This window comes from Phodopus roborovskii, unplaced genomic scaffold (genome assembly GCF_943737965.1).
Source record: "Phodopus roborovskii unplaced genomic scaffold, PHOROB, whole genome shotgun sequence".
Lineage (NCBI taxonomy): Eukaryota > Metazoa > Chordata > Mammalia > Rodentia > Cricetidae > Phodopus > Phodopus roborovskii.
Window position 1 is genome coordinate 9,404,591 of NW_026126448.1, and position 16,731 is coordinate 9,421,321.

The 16,731-nt window shown below is 43.9% G+C and overlaps 1 protein-coding gene across 7 annotated transcripts in view; it reads right to left on the reverse strand.

Annotated features, from left to right (window-relative positions):
* Nucleotides 1–16,731, reverse strand: part of Ccdc30 (coiled-coil domain containing 30) — a 71,431-nt gene continuing 54,700 nt past the window's right edge. For 6 of the 7 annotated variants that reach the window (XM_051188652.1, XM_051188648.1, XM_051188653.1 and 3 more), the window contains 6 exons: nucleotides 13,285–13,397; nucleotides 9,584–9,725; nucleotides 7,034–7,170; nucleotides 6,611–6,725; nucleotides 816–883; nucleotides 1–359 (listed from right to left, as the gene is read on the reverse strand). In XM_051188652.1, the coding sequence (XP_051044609.1) occupies nucleotides 164–359; nucleotides 816–883; nucleotides 6,611–6,725; nucleotides 7,034–7,170; nucleotides 9,584–9,725; nucleotides 13,285–13,397 (771 nt within the window). In that variant the 3' untranslated portion in view covers nucleotides 1–163. The remainder of the gene's footprint in view (nucleotides 360–815; nucleotides 884–6,610; nucleotides 6,726–7,033; nucleotides 7,171–9,583; nucleotides 9,726–13,284; nucleotides 13,398–16,731) is intronic. The other variant, XM_051188650.1, reaches the window with a different exon arrangement.

The following is a 16,731-nucleotide window of genomic DNA, read 5'->3' on the forward strand; positions in this document are numbered from 1 at the left end:
TCCATTTTTAGAAAACTTTTAATGACTGTTTAGTCAACAGTTTTGAAGACTCCTTGTTGCTTGTCCAGGGTGTTGTTCGAGACTCCTCCAGATCAGTTTACACCTGTACATCCACCCTCAGAGTTAGTAGGTTCAATTAGTATTGTTTTAGACACCAGTGACATCATAGTCCTGGCTTTTGGTCCCCCTGTGTGTTATATGTCTCTTTTAGAGAAGTCACGTTTATATATCCATTTTCTGAATTCTGTGAACATGAAAAAGGTTCAGGGGACTTGGGGATTACTGTTGTTCCTTCTGACTTATGTAGCACCGTCTCCTGGAGATTTTCAATTGACAATACCAAACCTGCTCCTGAGAAACTGAGAAAGGTCACATGTGAAGACATAAACATACATAGAACTTCCTGGCAGAAGTTTAGGGCTACCGATCTATGGCATTGATAGAATGTCAACAACATTTTACAGCTGTCAGGATCAAAAACAAAAAACAAAAAACAAAAACAAAAAAAACAAAACAAAAAAAACAAAAAAACAAAAACAAAAACAAAAACAAAAAAAAGGCTATCAGAAGCCCACGCTCATGGATTATCCTCTAACTGAAATCTGAATACTGTAGGACTGGAAAGGGGGTGGTAGTGAGGAAAACAGGGACTGGGAATAGATTAAAAAGCTAAATGCAGGAAAGAAAAAACAAAACAAAACAAACAAACAAAAAATACAAAACCCAAAGGTGTGTTTTCTTAAGTCAGCCACTCAGAGCCAGTAAGGAGCCATCTCAGTTGTGCAGATAAGACTGTCTTGATGTACATGACTCACCTGGAACTCTGTAAAGGTAGTATCTTTCTGAGTATTTCAAAGGCAGCACTGTCACTGATTACTGCTTCCTAAAAGAAAAAATATTATAGCTTTAAAAATATGTTTTTTTGTGTGTAAATGTATGCATGTATGTATGTTAGATCCCCTGGCACTACAGGTACAGGTGGCTGTGAGCCACATGATGTGGGTGCTGGGAAGTAAACTCAGGTAATCTGCAAGAACAACCATTACTCGTAACCGCTAAGCAACTGCTCCAGCCCTGTTCAGTCTTTATAATAATAAGCCACTGGCAATATGATCCTAGAACTTATGGTATATAGACAATGATACATAAAACTGATTTACTGCCTGCAAACAACACAACATACTGCAAGCAATCTAAATATAAATAGGCATAGAATGAAGTTACTTGCCCTACCCCTACCAAGGCTTTCCACAGCTCTCACTTTCCCCCTTTCCCCCTCTCCTTTCCCCTTCTCTCCTCTCCCTTCCCTTTCTTCTCTCCCTGCTCCCCATCTCATCTCTCTCAGAGACCCCCTCTCTCTATTTGTATATATACATTTTACACACACACACACACACACACACAGAGCTAGGGATCAAACTGAGAGCTATGTGAATACTAGGCAAGCATTCTAACAACTGAACTATATCTTCAGCCCAAACCTTTTTTTTTTTTTTTTTTTTTTTGAGACAAACATTCTACCACTAATCTCTTTCCTGGTTTCTTTCTTTTCCCATTACATTTGTTTGTTTGTCTCTGTGTGTAGAGGTCAGAAAACATCTTGTGGGAGTTGGATCTTTCCTTCCACCATGTGCCTTCTAGGGATGGAACTCAGTTGTCAGGTTTGGCAGCAAGCATCTTTACCTGCTGAGCCATCTCGTTGGCTGCTTCTTCCTTCCTTCCTTCCTTCCTTCCTTCCTTCCTTCCTTCCTTCCTTCCTTCCTTTCTTTTTGTTTTTAGAGACAGTGTTTCTCTGTGTAGCCTTGCTGTCCTGGAACTCACTCTGTAGACCAGGCTGGCCTCGAACTCACAGCGATCCACCTGCCTCTGCCTCCCAAGTGCTGGGATTAAAGATGTGTGCCACCACCACCTGGCACTGGCTTATTTCTTGATTTCTTTTTCCTATAAGTCATTGTTGGTGTACTGACATACTTGGTTTTTTCTGTGATCCTGCAACTTGACTGCATTCTTTCCTTGTTCTAATAGAGTTTTAGAGGGGAGTATGGAGCAGTTTTGATTTTCTGCATGTGAGATCATATCACCAGGCAACACACACACTTTCACTTCTTCCTTTCCTGTTTGGAAGCCTCTTTGTCAAGTTGCCCCATCAAGGACTTCCAGCACTGCGCTGAACCCCTGAGTCCCATGTTAGTTGTGTCTGTCATACATGGCTTTTATCATCTTTTTTTTTGTGAGCTTTATGGCTTTACAAATAAAATGTTCCTTCCCAGAAAAAAAGATAAAAGCTGGCCGTGGTGGCTCATGCCTGTAATCTCAGCATTCAAGAGATTGAGGCAGAAGGATCAATGTGAGTTTGAGGTTAACCTGGGCTATAGAGTGTGTTCCAGTCCACCAGGGCTATAGAGTAGGGAACTCTGTCACAGCCCTCCACCAAACAACAGAGGCAATAATGACACTAATAATAATGACAAAAACAGAGATGAACACAGATCAGATTTTACGGGGTTTTACTGGATTTCCTGAACTGGGAAAGTTTAACCTTTGATATAGACCAAGTAATTCATGCAAGAAATTCCCAGCAATCCTTAGGGGAATGATAAGCTTATATATTGTTTTAGCAAGAACTAAAACATTGCATCTTAGAGGGATGGTCCTTAAGATTCAGGGTGTTCTAAAGGGAGGAGAAATGTGACATCCTTCAGGCAAGTGCTTTAAATTTAGGGCTTGAACAACTCAAAAGCTTCAGGAAATCCCTGAAATAAACCAGATTCATTAAGGCCCTTAATCTCCAAGCTGATACACTATAAGCACTGCTTAGAGACACAATCAGACTAGCTGAGCTGCCTGGAAGGGACTCTCCAACCTGTTAAGCTGCTTGCAGGTTTTGCAGTGTGCTCTAGGTTTCCAGCTTTGGTGGGCTGTCACCCATGCTGGGGTGGGCTTTGATGATGCAGCTGTTTTTGAGTTATTTCTGCTCCTGTAAGGGACCTCTGATCCATACACTCCTGTAAATAACTCTTACAAACTCATTAGTTCACCAATACGGACTTTGGTATATCCATACTTTGGTCTGTTGTTGATTCCCTATGGTGTTGTTTTGTTTGTTTGTTTGTTTTTTCAAGACAGGGTTTCTCTGTGTGGCTTTGAAGCCTGTCCTGGAATGCACTCTGTAGACCAGGCTGGCCTCGGACTCACAGAGATCCGCTTGCCTCTGCCTCCTGAGTGCTGGGACTAAAGGTGTGCACCACTAATGCCCGGCCCCTGTAGGATTGTAACAGGGCCCCAGACCTTAGAACAACGGACTCAGTGATGGAAATAACATTCAGGTCATAAAACTTAGCACACAGACAGCACCACAAGCCAAAACAAAAACAAAGACCTAATCCATCAAAGTCCATAGTTGTAGGAAAGTCTAACTAAATGCACTCACCTTGCTTTTTAACATCTATAGTTCCACTTCTGGCTAACTGTTCTTGTTAACTGAAGTCTGTTAACTGGTACATGGTTTTTGTGCTTAAATGCTCACCCTGAGAAAGGCTCACTGCTGCAGTGGAATCCTGAACACAGAGTGTATCACTGGCTGACCAATAATTTTGTTTGTTTGCTTTGGTTTTCAAGACAGTATTTCTCTGTGTAGCTATGGTGGTCCTGGGACTCATTCTGTAGACCAGGCTGGTCTCAAACTCAGAGATTCACTGGCCTCTGCCTCCCAAGTCCTGGAATTAAAGGTGTGTACCACTACTGCATGGGTAATAAAGGCTTTCTATTGGCTTAAAGCCATGTCTGAGCAGTCTTCTCTGGTGAATACGCATAATAGGGTGAGCAGACATTTGTATATGTCTCCTCAGGAATAGTGTCTCACAACTTTATGTGAAAGGAACACAAAACCAAAATCATTTAGAGAAAGTGCTAATGAAATAGAAATTTTGTTGAGCTGGGGAGATCTAGGCTTGATCCTGTCTCTGAGTTATACTGTGACAGGCCCCTTTACCTGAATTTGGGTTCCCATTAGCATACACCCAGCACACTTAGCTTAGCAACAGGCACATGGCACTTAACACGTGATGAGCTCTCAACCTCTTAGCCACAGAGGCACTGAATCTAAGGAAGGGATATAAGTTGTGTGTGTGATTTCCAAGCCCTACACTTGGACGGTTGGCAGTGTGTGAAGCTCATCACAGAGCATCAGGTTGGAAGCTGTGAGTATAGCTGCAAGAGAGGCCTGAGATGTCACACATCCTCTCTGTGTTTTATTTCTCTTCAGGATAAAACCCAGGAATTGAATTGGGGTTTTCTTAAGATCATATATTTAGGAGCAACTTTAGAGTTGTTTGTTTCAGTAGTATCAAGATATTCAAGTGGGTGCTTCTCTTACATTCAGGCTATTGAGCATGGTATAGTACAGTTCTGACCATATGACATTTATTATCTTTATTTGAAGATAAGACTGTGGCTCTCAAAGGTGTCAGTTCCTGCATATACTTCATTAAGTATATTTTTATTTAGTTATTTTGAGACAGGGTCCCACTATGTAGCCCTGGCCAGCAAGCCCTGGGGAGCTTCATAGCTCTGCTTCCCAGCACGAGGATCACAGGCACAGTGTAGGCATGATGCCACATCTAGCTTTCACATGCTGGGATGCTTGGGATCCAACTTAGGTCCTCATATTCACACAGCAAGCACTTTACCAACTGAGTTAGCACCCAGCCCTAGTGGTTTTGTTTTTATTGCTTTCTGTCTGCCTGCCTGCCTGCCGTTCTTCCTTCCTTCCTTCCTTCCTTCCTTCCTTCCTTTGTTTTGTTTTGATAGGGTTTCACTGTATAGTCCTTGCTGCCCTAGAATTTCCCAGGCAGTGTAGACTAGCCCAGCTTTAAGCTCACACAGATCTGCCTGCCTCTGCCTCCCGAGTGCTGGGATTAAAGGCATGTGCCACCATGTCTGGCTTCTTGTTTGTTTTGTTTTAAGATAGGGCTTTGTACATACTAGGCAGTCACTCTACCAACTGAGCTACATATTCAGTCCACCCCTGTTTTTATACTTTTTAATGTGAGTGTGTGTGTGTGTATACACTCCACACATTGTCAGCCCACTTGTTTTAAAAATTATATTAATTAATTAATTTGTGTGTATGTGGGCCAGAGGACTTGGTTCTTTTTTCTGACATGTGAGTACCAGGGGATGTTCAGGTCTTCAGGCTAAGGCCACCCTATCAGTCCAGCCCTGTTGGTTTTTGTTGTTGTTGATAGTGTGTATGTTGTTCCTGGCTTTTTTTTTTTTGAGGGGGGAGGTTGTTGTTGGTGTTGAGACAGTGTCTTATGTGTTTTCAGTGTTGTACTCCAGGCCAGCCTTGAAATCTTTAAGTTGCAGAAGCTAGTCTTCAACTCCTAACCCTCCTGCGTCAGGGTTCTCTGTGCTGGGATTACAGGTGTGAACCACTATGCCCAGGCTCCATGTAGTCGTCTAACTTCAACTTGTAATCCTATCACATTTATTCATGTGTGTGTGTATGTGTGTGCCTTTCTGTACTGGAGGGAAGACATATGAAAACATATGTATTCCAGGAACCAGCTCAGTTGCTGGAATTAATGGTTGATGAATGAATGAATGAATATGTAGAAAGTTGGAAAAAAAACATACTCAGAGAAACTATTGGCAATCAGGTCACATAAGTTCTGCTTTGGATGACAACTAGAAAACAAACACCTAGTAGTCACCTTTGTGAGAATAAACGAGATGCAGACTATATAGCAGTAGAGCTCAGTGACCATATCTGTGGAGAAGCATCTTCCGAAGGGATGCCTTACAGGTGCTGTACACCAGGGAAGGGAGGAAGCAGCCTTTACCCTGGATCCAGCATCTGATTGTGCTTGCTGAAGTCCCTTAGTCTTCCCTGGCCAGGCTCTGGACCTCAACTGAGCCCAAACTATTCTCTGCAATCCTCTTTAGCTATCTGTCTGCTTGAATTTGGAACATGTTTTCCTCTGACTCCGTTGCTCTCCTTAGTCTTGACTTGTTAACAGACTAAACACTTGACCTTTCCAAGCCTCAGAATTGTTATTCTTTCTTTCCAGACAGGGCTAGGATAATACACTGCAAACAGGGCTGTTCAGAAGGAGGCATATCTGTGACAACATTTAGCATCCATTCCTTCTCAAGGTATTATTCTAGAGCATCTGTTTGCAGATATGGTCAAGTATGCACTCTATCTGTCCACAGATACCGTCATGTATGAGCTATGCCTGTCCTCAAACATGGTCATGTATGAGATACAGTTCTTGCCCTCTAGGATCTTGCTACTGAGTTATTGATCCAGAGAAGAGAAAAGGTAATGGCAATTTAGCATGTTAAGAAAGATGCTGAGAGGCATACACAGATGGCTTTGGGATCACACAAGATAAAAATGTTATCAAGGTTGACCCACTGATGAGCAGGGTTCATCAAGAATAGTCACAGGTTTGCTTCTCTGTGTGCCCCGGGGAGCCTCTCTGCCACAGCCCACTGTGCAGCCAGGAGCAGGCTATGGCTTGAAGATCATGAAGCCAAGAGAGGGCAAAGTGAGCCAGTGAGCCAAACCTTAGAGTTAGGACTAAGTACAAAGTGCACATCTTACTTCCGCTCTGCGAATCTGGATGCTTCTTATAATGCGTTCTAAGAGACTGATGTGCTGCTTGAGCCGGAGGCAGTTTTCCTGCAACTGCTGGTTTTCTTTATCCAGTATAAACGCCCTAAACATGGCATAAATCAGAAGCATAGTTAGAAATGCCTTCCTCCCTCTGTTCATCCCTCCCTCTTTCCATCCCTCCCTTCTTGTCTGTTCAGGGATCAAACACAGGGCCTCACGCATGCTAAGCATATGCTTTATCACTCTTATGCAATCCCCTCCCTGCCATGACACCCTCTTTAATGCCACAGTGGCTGCCATTTGCATCAACTATTGGAAGCAGAAGACAGAAGAACAGACTCATAGGACTGGCCAAGACCCTCCTACCCCCACCCCCAATCTCCAGAATCATTTGTGTGCCACTGCACCTACTTGCTCTGGATTGCAGAGATTGTGGACTTATTCCTGCAGATCAGTTCTTCTTGATCTGTGACTTGTTCTAGAAGCTTCCTTTTTTCCTGGAGGAGGATGTCATTTTGAGTCATGATCTGGCCCTGGAATGCCTTCTCCTAGGACAGGGAGAACAACATATACACGAATGAGCTTCAGTCTGTTCCCAGGTCTGAACAGGAACTCTGGTTTTCTCTTTTTCTCATTCCAGCATCTGTTGGCACCTATTTGCTGGCATCATCCTTAGTTATAGCAGATTCCCTCCTGCTGATGCTGTTTGCAATCAGAAAAGCCACGCCAGGCTGGATAGTCATAGTGCACACCTTTAATCGCAGTACTCGGGAGGCAGAGACAGGTGGATTTCTCTGAGTTTGAGGTCAGTCTAGTCTACAGAGTGAGTTCCAGGATTGTCAAGGCTACACAGAGAAACCCTGCCTTAAAAAACAAAACAAAAACAAAAAAGGAAAAGAAATACTGTGGGAAGAAACAGTGTCTTTCCTGCATTTTAATTCCTACAGATATTAAACCATCAGCAAGCACAACTGCATCCTACGTTTTGATAAAATCTTGCCCCTGGATACATTTCCATCTGCTTTGTAGATATTTTGCCACTGTTGCTTTGGACAGAGAATTGTTATATATCCTAGGGTGACATTCTTGCTCAGTAAGAGAGTGCTGGGATTGCAGGCATGTGTCACCATGTTCAACCTGCTGTGTTCTCTTTTAATTTGTTGATTTATTTTAAACACTTATTTGTGTATGGGTATGCACCACAACATGTATGTGGAGGTCTAAGTATAAGCAGCAGGAATCAGTTCTCTCCTTCCACCATGTGGGTCCTGGGGATTGGACTCAGGCTGTTAGGCTTGGCAGCAAGTGCCTTGACCCACTGAGCCATCTGGCTGGCCCATGGTTACATTCACTTTTAGGCAGATGGAGAAAGATAAGAACTTAGCCTCCTCACCATTCCTTACACAAATCAAATTACTACATACCTAGTGGCTTTACACAACAGGAATTTATTTTATCACACAGTTCTAGAAGGCTAGACGTCTGGAATAAAGATGTTGCCAGGTTAGTTTTGGCAACCCAGAAGGACTCTCTGTCAGTACTGGAGGTTGAACCCACGAACTTGTGCCCTTAGGGAAGCGCTCTATGCTAGGCTGCACCCTGAACCCTCACAGGAAGATTGTTTCAAGCCCCCTCCTGTTGCATAGTTGCCAGGCATCCTCCGTGTTCTCTGGCTTTATAGACATATCCTTTCCCTCTCTGCCTCTGTCCTCATGGTGTGCTCCTTCCCACGGGACGTGTCCTTGTCTCTGCTTCTGCCACTCCTCTTACAAAGACACAGGCTATTGGATTTACTCTCATCTAGGGTGACTTCAATTGACTACACCTGCAAAAGCAGGATTTCCAAATTGGTAGGTTCCGTCTGGTACTCTATGAATTTGGGGTACACTGTCTAACCAAGTTCATGTACATGTACACACAAAAGACTCTTTTAAAAAGATTTATTTCAAGCTGGGCAGTGGTGGTGCACGCCTTTAGTACCAACACTAAGCTGGGCAGAGGCAGGTGAATTTCTGTGAGTTCAAGACCAGCCTAGTCTACAAGAGCTAGTTTCAGGACAGCCTCCAAAGCCACAGAGAAACTCTGTTTTTGGAAAACAAAAACAAAAAAATATTTATTTTTATTTTATGTATATGTGTGCTTTGCCTGCATATACATGTGTGTGAACCACATTCATGACTAGTGTCTGATGAAGTCAGGATAGAGCAATCGATCTCCTAGAACTGGTGTTAAGGTTGGTTACGAGCCACCATGGGTGTTCTGAAACCAAACCTGAGTCCTTTGTAAAAGCATCAAGTACTCTTAACTCCTGAGCCATCAGTCTAGCCTTAAGACTGATCTTTCCATTTGAAGGTGAGGCAATTACAAATCACTAGTGATGAGGAATGCCTTCAATATGCTATCTGGGTTAGCAACCCTAAAAGTCTCAAGGGTCCTTACAGGATTCCTCACATTCAGGCTGGTGAGGCTAGCTTGGCTGGTAAAGTACCCTGTGAGCTTGAGGCCCTGAGTTTGAGCCCCAGAAACCACCCAGAAATGCTGGGCATGGCTGAGAGTTTACAATCCCAGCACTGGGTGGTAAAGAAACGGGGATGTCTGGGCCGCTGCTGGCCAACCAGTTTAGTCTCATAGGTGAGGACCAGGCCAATGAGAGAAAGGAGGCACACCAGGCATACTCTGGGAGATGACCCTTCAAGTTGTTCCCTGACATCTGCACGCATCTGCATACAAGCAAACATGCACACATACATGCACAGTCACATTGACTCGGACACGCGTAGGCACACATGTATACAAACACATGCATTAAAAATAAAAAGGATCCCCCACACTGAAAGATGGAAGGTGGTAGCAAAGATGAAAGCTGGGGCCGTGGGTAATGAGAAGATGAGCAGGCGTTCTTCAACCGCTAACTGATAGCGGAGTCAGTGCACTCTGGGGTTTTTTGTTTTGTTTTCTCACCATTTCAATTTTTTGTTGCAGTTTCCCGGTTTCATCTTCAAGTTCTTCAATCCTCTTATTTCGTACTTCTAACTCATGAGTCAGATGGTCCTTGACCTTTTGAAGCTTGGCTTTGTGGCAGTGGTGTTTGTCTTTGTAGTTTCTATAAAAGCAAAATTCAGGATAAGCATGCCAGAATATAAGTAGGCCCTCCTTGGGATATGACCTATGGACTTTTAATGTGGACGCTTTCTTGTGTTATGTATTCACCCCATGTGGGGATGAATCTAAAATACCCTCTCCACCACTTCAGCCAGTTCAGCCAGTTCTAAGAACTCAAGCCTCTGGACCACCTGGGTTTGAGCTGATGATAGCTTTTGTGTACGAGATTAATTCGGGAACCTGCTAGACTTTGGATCCCTGGCATAGGAATTCTGAATCCTACTCCAATGATGAGAATTATTACTTACACTTTTCTGGTTCCTGGCTATATTCTTTTATTTGCTTTGTTTTGAGACAGGGTATCACTATATATCCCTGGCTGGCCTGGAACTCTTGATATAAACCAGGCTGGCCTTGAACTCACAGCGATCCACCTGACTCTGCCTTCTTCTCAAGTGCTGAACCTAAAGGCATGTGCCACCACACCCAACCTATACTCTTTATATTTTTAAAAATTATTTTTAGTATTTTTTTCCACAACATGTGTGTGGAGGTCAGGGCACAACTTGTAGGAATTGGTTCTCTTCTTCCACCATGTGGGTTCCAGGGACTGAACTCAGGTCATGAGGCTTTGTGGCAAGTGCCTTCAACAGCTGAGCCTTCTGGCTGGCCTCTAGTTTGTTTGTCTGTCTGTCCGTCTGTCTGTCTGTCTCCCTCCCTCTTTCCTTCTTCCCCCCTCTCCACTTTGAGTGCTGAGATTATAAGTATGTGCCACCATACCCAGTAAAATCATGACAGTTTCCTTGTTTAAAACACTGTGTCTCATGTAGCCTAGGATAGCCTTGAACTTGGCTATATTACCTGAAGCTGACCTTGAATTCCTGATCTTCCTGCCTCTACCAATCAGTAGCTAGTGTTACAGGTCTGGGACATGATACCCAGTGATGTTTTGACATCATTTGACACACAACACAAATTCTTCTACTTATCCTAGCTATTAAAACCCAGTCTTGGGCTGAAGCATTGGCTGAGCAGTTAAGGGCACTTGTTGCTCTTACGAAGGGCCCCGGTTCAATTCCAAGCACCCATGTGATGGTTCACAACCATCTATAACTCTCAGGGGATCCAGATGTCCTCTTCAGACCTCTGAGGATACCAGGCATGCATGTGGCACACTTAAATATATGCAAGCAAAGCATTCATGTACATAAAATAATAAAATAAATAAAAACTAATTAAAATCTCTAATCTTTAGCTTCTTTACCAGAGTGGCTGTTTTCTCAATGTAGGTTAACTAAAAAATATTTTATTTTGAAAGGAAAGGGATGAATTATAGAGAAATTAGAAAAATAACTGATTTCCAATATATACAGTATTGTCATATTGTTTTCCTTCTAGTTTGTAAAATTATGTGTATGTGTATATGTTATCTGTGTGTGGGCTTGTGCACCCATGATGCCCTGGCTATTATGTATATGTGTGTATATGTTTATATATGTGTGGGTTTGTGTACACATGATGCCCTATAACCAGGAAGAACCCAGAAGCTTCTGCCACTGCTGCTGTCTGACTTAGACTCTGCTGGCCTCAGGTTCTAGGTCAGCTTGCCTGAAGAATTGCAGATCTTTGGTCCTTCTGACTTTGTTAACTACCAGCTTCAGGAGGCAGCACACATCTAGGGGGAACTTTTAGCTCATGTCTAAGTAAAACCAGCTTGCCTGTTACTAGGGCTTCAAGAAGGATTTGTTCCCATGAAACAGCAGTTGGGAAAGCATGTGAACACAATTTATCTGTAAAGATCAGGACTGGGGTGAGGGAGGCAGAAACCCAATGAGCCTGGTGCTTTGGCATTTCCTTCCATTGTGCTTCACAGATCTGTGCTCATCAACCCTGGATACTGTTAAAACCACATGGCGATGGTTTGGGAAAACACTGATTTTTTTTTTTAAACCATAGGTTTTGATTAAATTCGTGTATGTAAGTATCTAAGCACATACAGCCAGGATTGAATCCATTTTCTAAATGACATGCATAAATAACATGGAAAATTATTCAGACTCACAGCCATAACACACACACACACACACACACACTCAAAATACAATGGAAAGCCCTGGCTGTAAGTGCATATATAAATAATGGAAGATGTTGTGTGGCAGAGGTCATACACGAAGAGAATGCCATGCAAAGTGAGTCTGTTTAGAAATCTGTAAGAGGCAGACATCACAACTGTGGTTGCCTGAGGAAGACAGAGGAGAGAGAGTGACAGATTGCACACAGCCAGGAGACACTTAAGCAGTGGGGGACATGTTCTGCATTTTGATTGAGGTGGGAGTTACATATATATATATACACATACACACACACACATATATATATAATATACAACACATTTATGAAAATGCATTGAATTGTATATTAGTTTTTTTTTTTTTTACATGTATTCTATACACATCAAAAGCAAGAATGTTGGAGGACATTTTCATCAAGGTTTTTTCCCCTTTGACCATGGCATTCCCACAAAGGAGGATGTAGAGAAACAACAATTCCTCCATCATGATGGCAGTATAATCAGGATGCTTTTGAATGCTTGCCAGAGCATTAATGATGCATAGTACTATTCAATCATTGGACCACCGAGTCTTTCCAAACAGAATCAGGGCTGTGGTGGGATGACTGACTGATCCCAGCAGGTCTAGAGCCAGAAAAGCTTTCCTGCTTTTATTCTTGCTCGCTACACCATTGGGCGCCAACTGCTGGTCAAGGCACGAAATACACTGAGTAAAATAGTGTGGCTTCATAACCAACAGAACAGAGTTCTGTAGCAGGTTGTTACCAGCATGTTGGCATTATTTGTTGCTAGCAGTGAGAATGAGACTTGTGCTTGGCCTCAGGGAGGTCCACGGAAGCCTCTGCTATGGAGGCAGGTGACATGGCGTGATCGATAACCTTTGAGCTCCCTGGCTGTTAGGTGTCCAGTGCACATACTGTCCAGCCCAAGGAGAGGAAGTAAGAAAGGGGCTGGAGAAGTAGCTCAATGTTTGGGCATGCTTGTTGCTCTTCCAGAGGAGACCAGTTCAGCTCCCAGCACCCACACAGCCCCTCACAAACACCAGTAACTTCTCTTCCAGGGTTCTGACACCTTTGTCAAGCCTTCAAGGGCTCCTTCATGCACATGGTGCACAAGAACGCATGTAGGCTCACACACACACACACACACACACACACACACACACACACACACACACACACACACGTAAGTTTAAAAGAAGTAAATATTAAAGAATGTAGGGGAAACCCTTGAAGACAGTGAGAGGGTATATTTGGAGAAAACGAGATACAGACAGAGAACTCAGTAAACAGTTAAGTCCCTGTTCTTGGGAAGGAATTGGGCCCCACATCTTCCTTGGAACTGTGTGTAGATGGGACTGGGAAGTCATGTTAATCTGGGAAATCATGTTGATGGCCCCATCAGTGCGATTGCTCTGTGGTTTTTTGTTTTTGTTTTGCAGAACAGCCCTCTGTATACTGTTTGTTCACAGGGAACCTGCTTTGTTTACCTCACATGCTCACCAAGTTGCTCCAAAAACCTCCCGTGTTCTTTCCATAGAGCTTCCTTTTCTTGCTGTAACCTCGCCAGGTTCTCCGACAGTTCCTGGTTGCTCTTGACATACTGAAAAACATGGAGGGGAGGGTGGCAGTGCAAAGGGACTAGTCTGTGCCGGTGCAGTGAAGTCCTCACACAAACTCCAGAGGGCAGAATTTGATGATCCTAGTAACAGCTGAACACAGGGGCTTGCTGGAAGATGGCCATGTGCTGGGAGGTGCCTCACTCCTACTGCAGGAAGCCAGGAGCTCCTGGCTCCAGACCCTTCCTGACCTCACACTATCTCCTCGTCTGGTCTGGTTGCTTATTTCTGTCCTTTAAAATGCCCTTCACAACAAACAAGGAAACAGAAGTGTAGTGAACCCTGTGTTGTGTGAGTGCCCTAGCAAAGCGACTGTCTCTAGTCCATTTCCAGTTGGTCAGAAACTCTGCAGGCCAGGCAGGCTAGGATGTGGCTCAGTGGGCAGAGTGCTTGCCTGGCGTGTACTAAGTCTCAAGTTGAATGTCCAGCCGTGCATAAAACTACATGTGGGGGCATTTACTTCTAATCCTAGCAATTGGTCAAAGGCGTTTTCAGCTACCACCTGGTGCTACATGAGACCCTGTCTCAAAAAGGGGGAGGGGACAGACAATTCCAGAGGTGCAGCCTTGCCACTGGGTCTTAAGTCTTGAGGACTGAACCCTAATCCATGAGGTCTGATGAAATAGTCCTCAGGGCGATTGTGTCAGAACTGAATTGAATTAGAAGATATCCAACTAGCTGGGCAGTGATGGCACAGGCCTTTAATCCCAGCACTTGGCAAGCAGAGGCAGGAAGATCTCTGTGAGTTCAAGGCCAGCCTGGTCTACAGATGGAACTCCAGAACAGCCAGGGCTACACAGAGAGACCCTGTCTGGAAAACCAAAACCAACCAACCAACCAACAAAAAGATACCCAGCTTCTGATCACTTACTGGCTTGCTGGTGGGCAGAATGCCATGCATATTTGAGGCCACATGAGACTCTTAAGTTCATTGGTGTGATATGAGAGGAGAAAAGGAGACCGTTTGCTTTTTTATAACATGAGTGCATAAATTAAAGAAAGTCTCTTGACCTTGACTCTGCCTTCAACTACAAGCTCCTTATAGCCAGGCCTTGAAAAAGAAAAATCACTGCAGCTCAGGGAACTTGAAGCTACTTCCCACGCAGATGAGTGCAAACCCTCAGCACTCTTCTTCCGCCCTTCCTCTTTCCTTCCTTCCTTCCTTCCTTCCTTCCTTCCTTCCTTCCTCCCTTCATTCCTTCCTCCCTTCCTTCCTCCCTCCCTCTCTCCCTTCCTTCCTCCCTCCCTCTCTCCCTTCCTTCCTCCCTCCCTCTCTCCCTTCCTTCCTCCCTCCCTCTCTCCCTTCCTTCCTCCCTCCCTCTCTCCCTTCCTTCCTCCCTCCCTCTCTCCCTTCCTTCCTCCCTCCCTCTCTCCCTTCCTCCCTTCCTTCCTTTTTTGATGGTATTCATCATATGGGGACAGGTTTGTGTGTCTGTCTGTCTGTCTGTCTGTATGTCTGTCTGATGACAATCAGGAGTTATTTCTGAGTCATCACCTTCCTTGTTTTTTTCATTCAGGGTGTGTCATTGTCCTGGGGCTCACTGTTTATGCTAACCTGGCTGGCCTACCTCTGCCTCCCAAGTGCCAGGATTAAATGCACATGATACCACGTGTAGATCTCAAGTTGACTCCCACATAATGCTTGCACTTCAGAGGCAGTGCAAGGACACTGCAATAGCAGACAATTGCAATTCCTCTCTCCATCTTTTGTATCACCGCTAACATCCATTTTCCTTGCATATAAGCATACTGCATGTATATAAAATAACTTGTAGTGTAATTACATTATTTCTATATTTTTTAAAGATTTATTTACTTTTATATGCAGTGGTGTTTTCTCTACATGTATGTTTGTGTGAGGGAGTCAGATTCCCTGGAACTAGAATTACATACATACGGTGGTAAGCTGCCGTGTAGGTGCTGGGAACTAAACCTGGGTCCTCTGCGAGAGCAGTCCATGCTGTTAACCATCTCTTCATATTCATTAAGTAATTATTTATTTGTTGTGTGTGTAAGTGCCTTGGGCTATGTGTGGGGGTCAGAGGACAACTTTTAGAAGTCTGTAGCTTGGTAGCAAGACTACCCACTGAGCCATCTGGTTGGCTTCTTTTCTTTAGGTAGACTCTTGTCTTCTTGTGGTTTTTGTCATTGCTTTGTTTGTTTTTCTCTTGCATTTCTATTTATTTATTATTTTTTTCAAACAAAAGGGATGGTCTACAAGTAAATGCAGATATGGATAGGGGTGGGGTGGACATGGCTTGAAGCTTATAGAGGAGTTGCTGTGTTGTAACAGAAACAGCAGGTTAGAAGACATTCATAGTGATGTCTTGTCTGCTTGAGGATTCTAGGGATGCAAAGTTGACTGGAATTTTATTTATTTTTTCTTTACAAAGGGTTTTCTGCTGAATCATTAGCAGGAGAGAGACACTAAAGTGGCTTCTGGAGAACTAGGTGGGCCAGGCAGCTTGAGAACTGGCATCAACTCAGACTGCTCACTCCCCCATTTTCTATCATCTCCTTTTTTAATCTGTCTTTTTTTTTTTGTTTGTTTTTTTGAGACAGGGTTTCTCTGTGTAGCTTTGGAGCCTGTCCTGAAAGTAGCTCTTGTAGACCAGGCTGGTCTCAAACTCACAGAGATCCTCCTGCCCCTGCCTCCCGAGTGCTGGGACTAAAGGCATGCATCACCAATGCCAGGCTTCATCTGTCATTTTCTTGAAGATGTTTTTTAGGTAAAACTCAAGTTCTTTGATGCTTTTGCTAATGTCACCAGTGCCCTATGAGAAGTAGCCTTCTTCAGAACAGATTCATACTCTCTGGAGAGTCTGCTGGGCTCAGGGCTGCTAACCTGTAATGAAGATGGTTCACGAACTGGGGAAGGTATCTGTCAAGAAACTTATCTGTGTGAACTGAATTCCCTGCAAGTGGACAGAGCCCCAGAGGAGTCTTCTGTCACACAAAGGACAGGAATTCATACTCTGCCTGCTGTAATGTAATTGCATTCTCCTTCACTGCCTTGGTAAGACCAAACATCCCATGATGCTCCTTGCATGATTCTGACATGCTGACCAGTAACTCCTTCCGCTGCTTGATAATCAGGCTGGGACCTTCAGCCAAAAACGTTAAGATTAGAGTCAGTTATCAGACAGGCCATCTCAAGAACCTGATCCTTCTCAATGTCTAATCCTGTCTTCTCTGGGTTCACCCACACCAACTGCTGAGCCACATTCTACCTTTGCCGACTCCTCGCACTCTGAACTGCCTGTGTCTACCACCCATGCTCCACAACAGCCTGGAGCCAGGGAGACACCTAACATCACC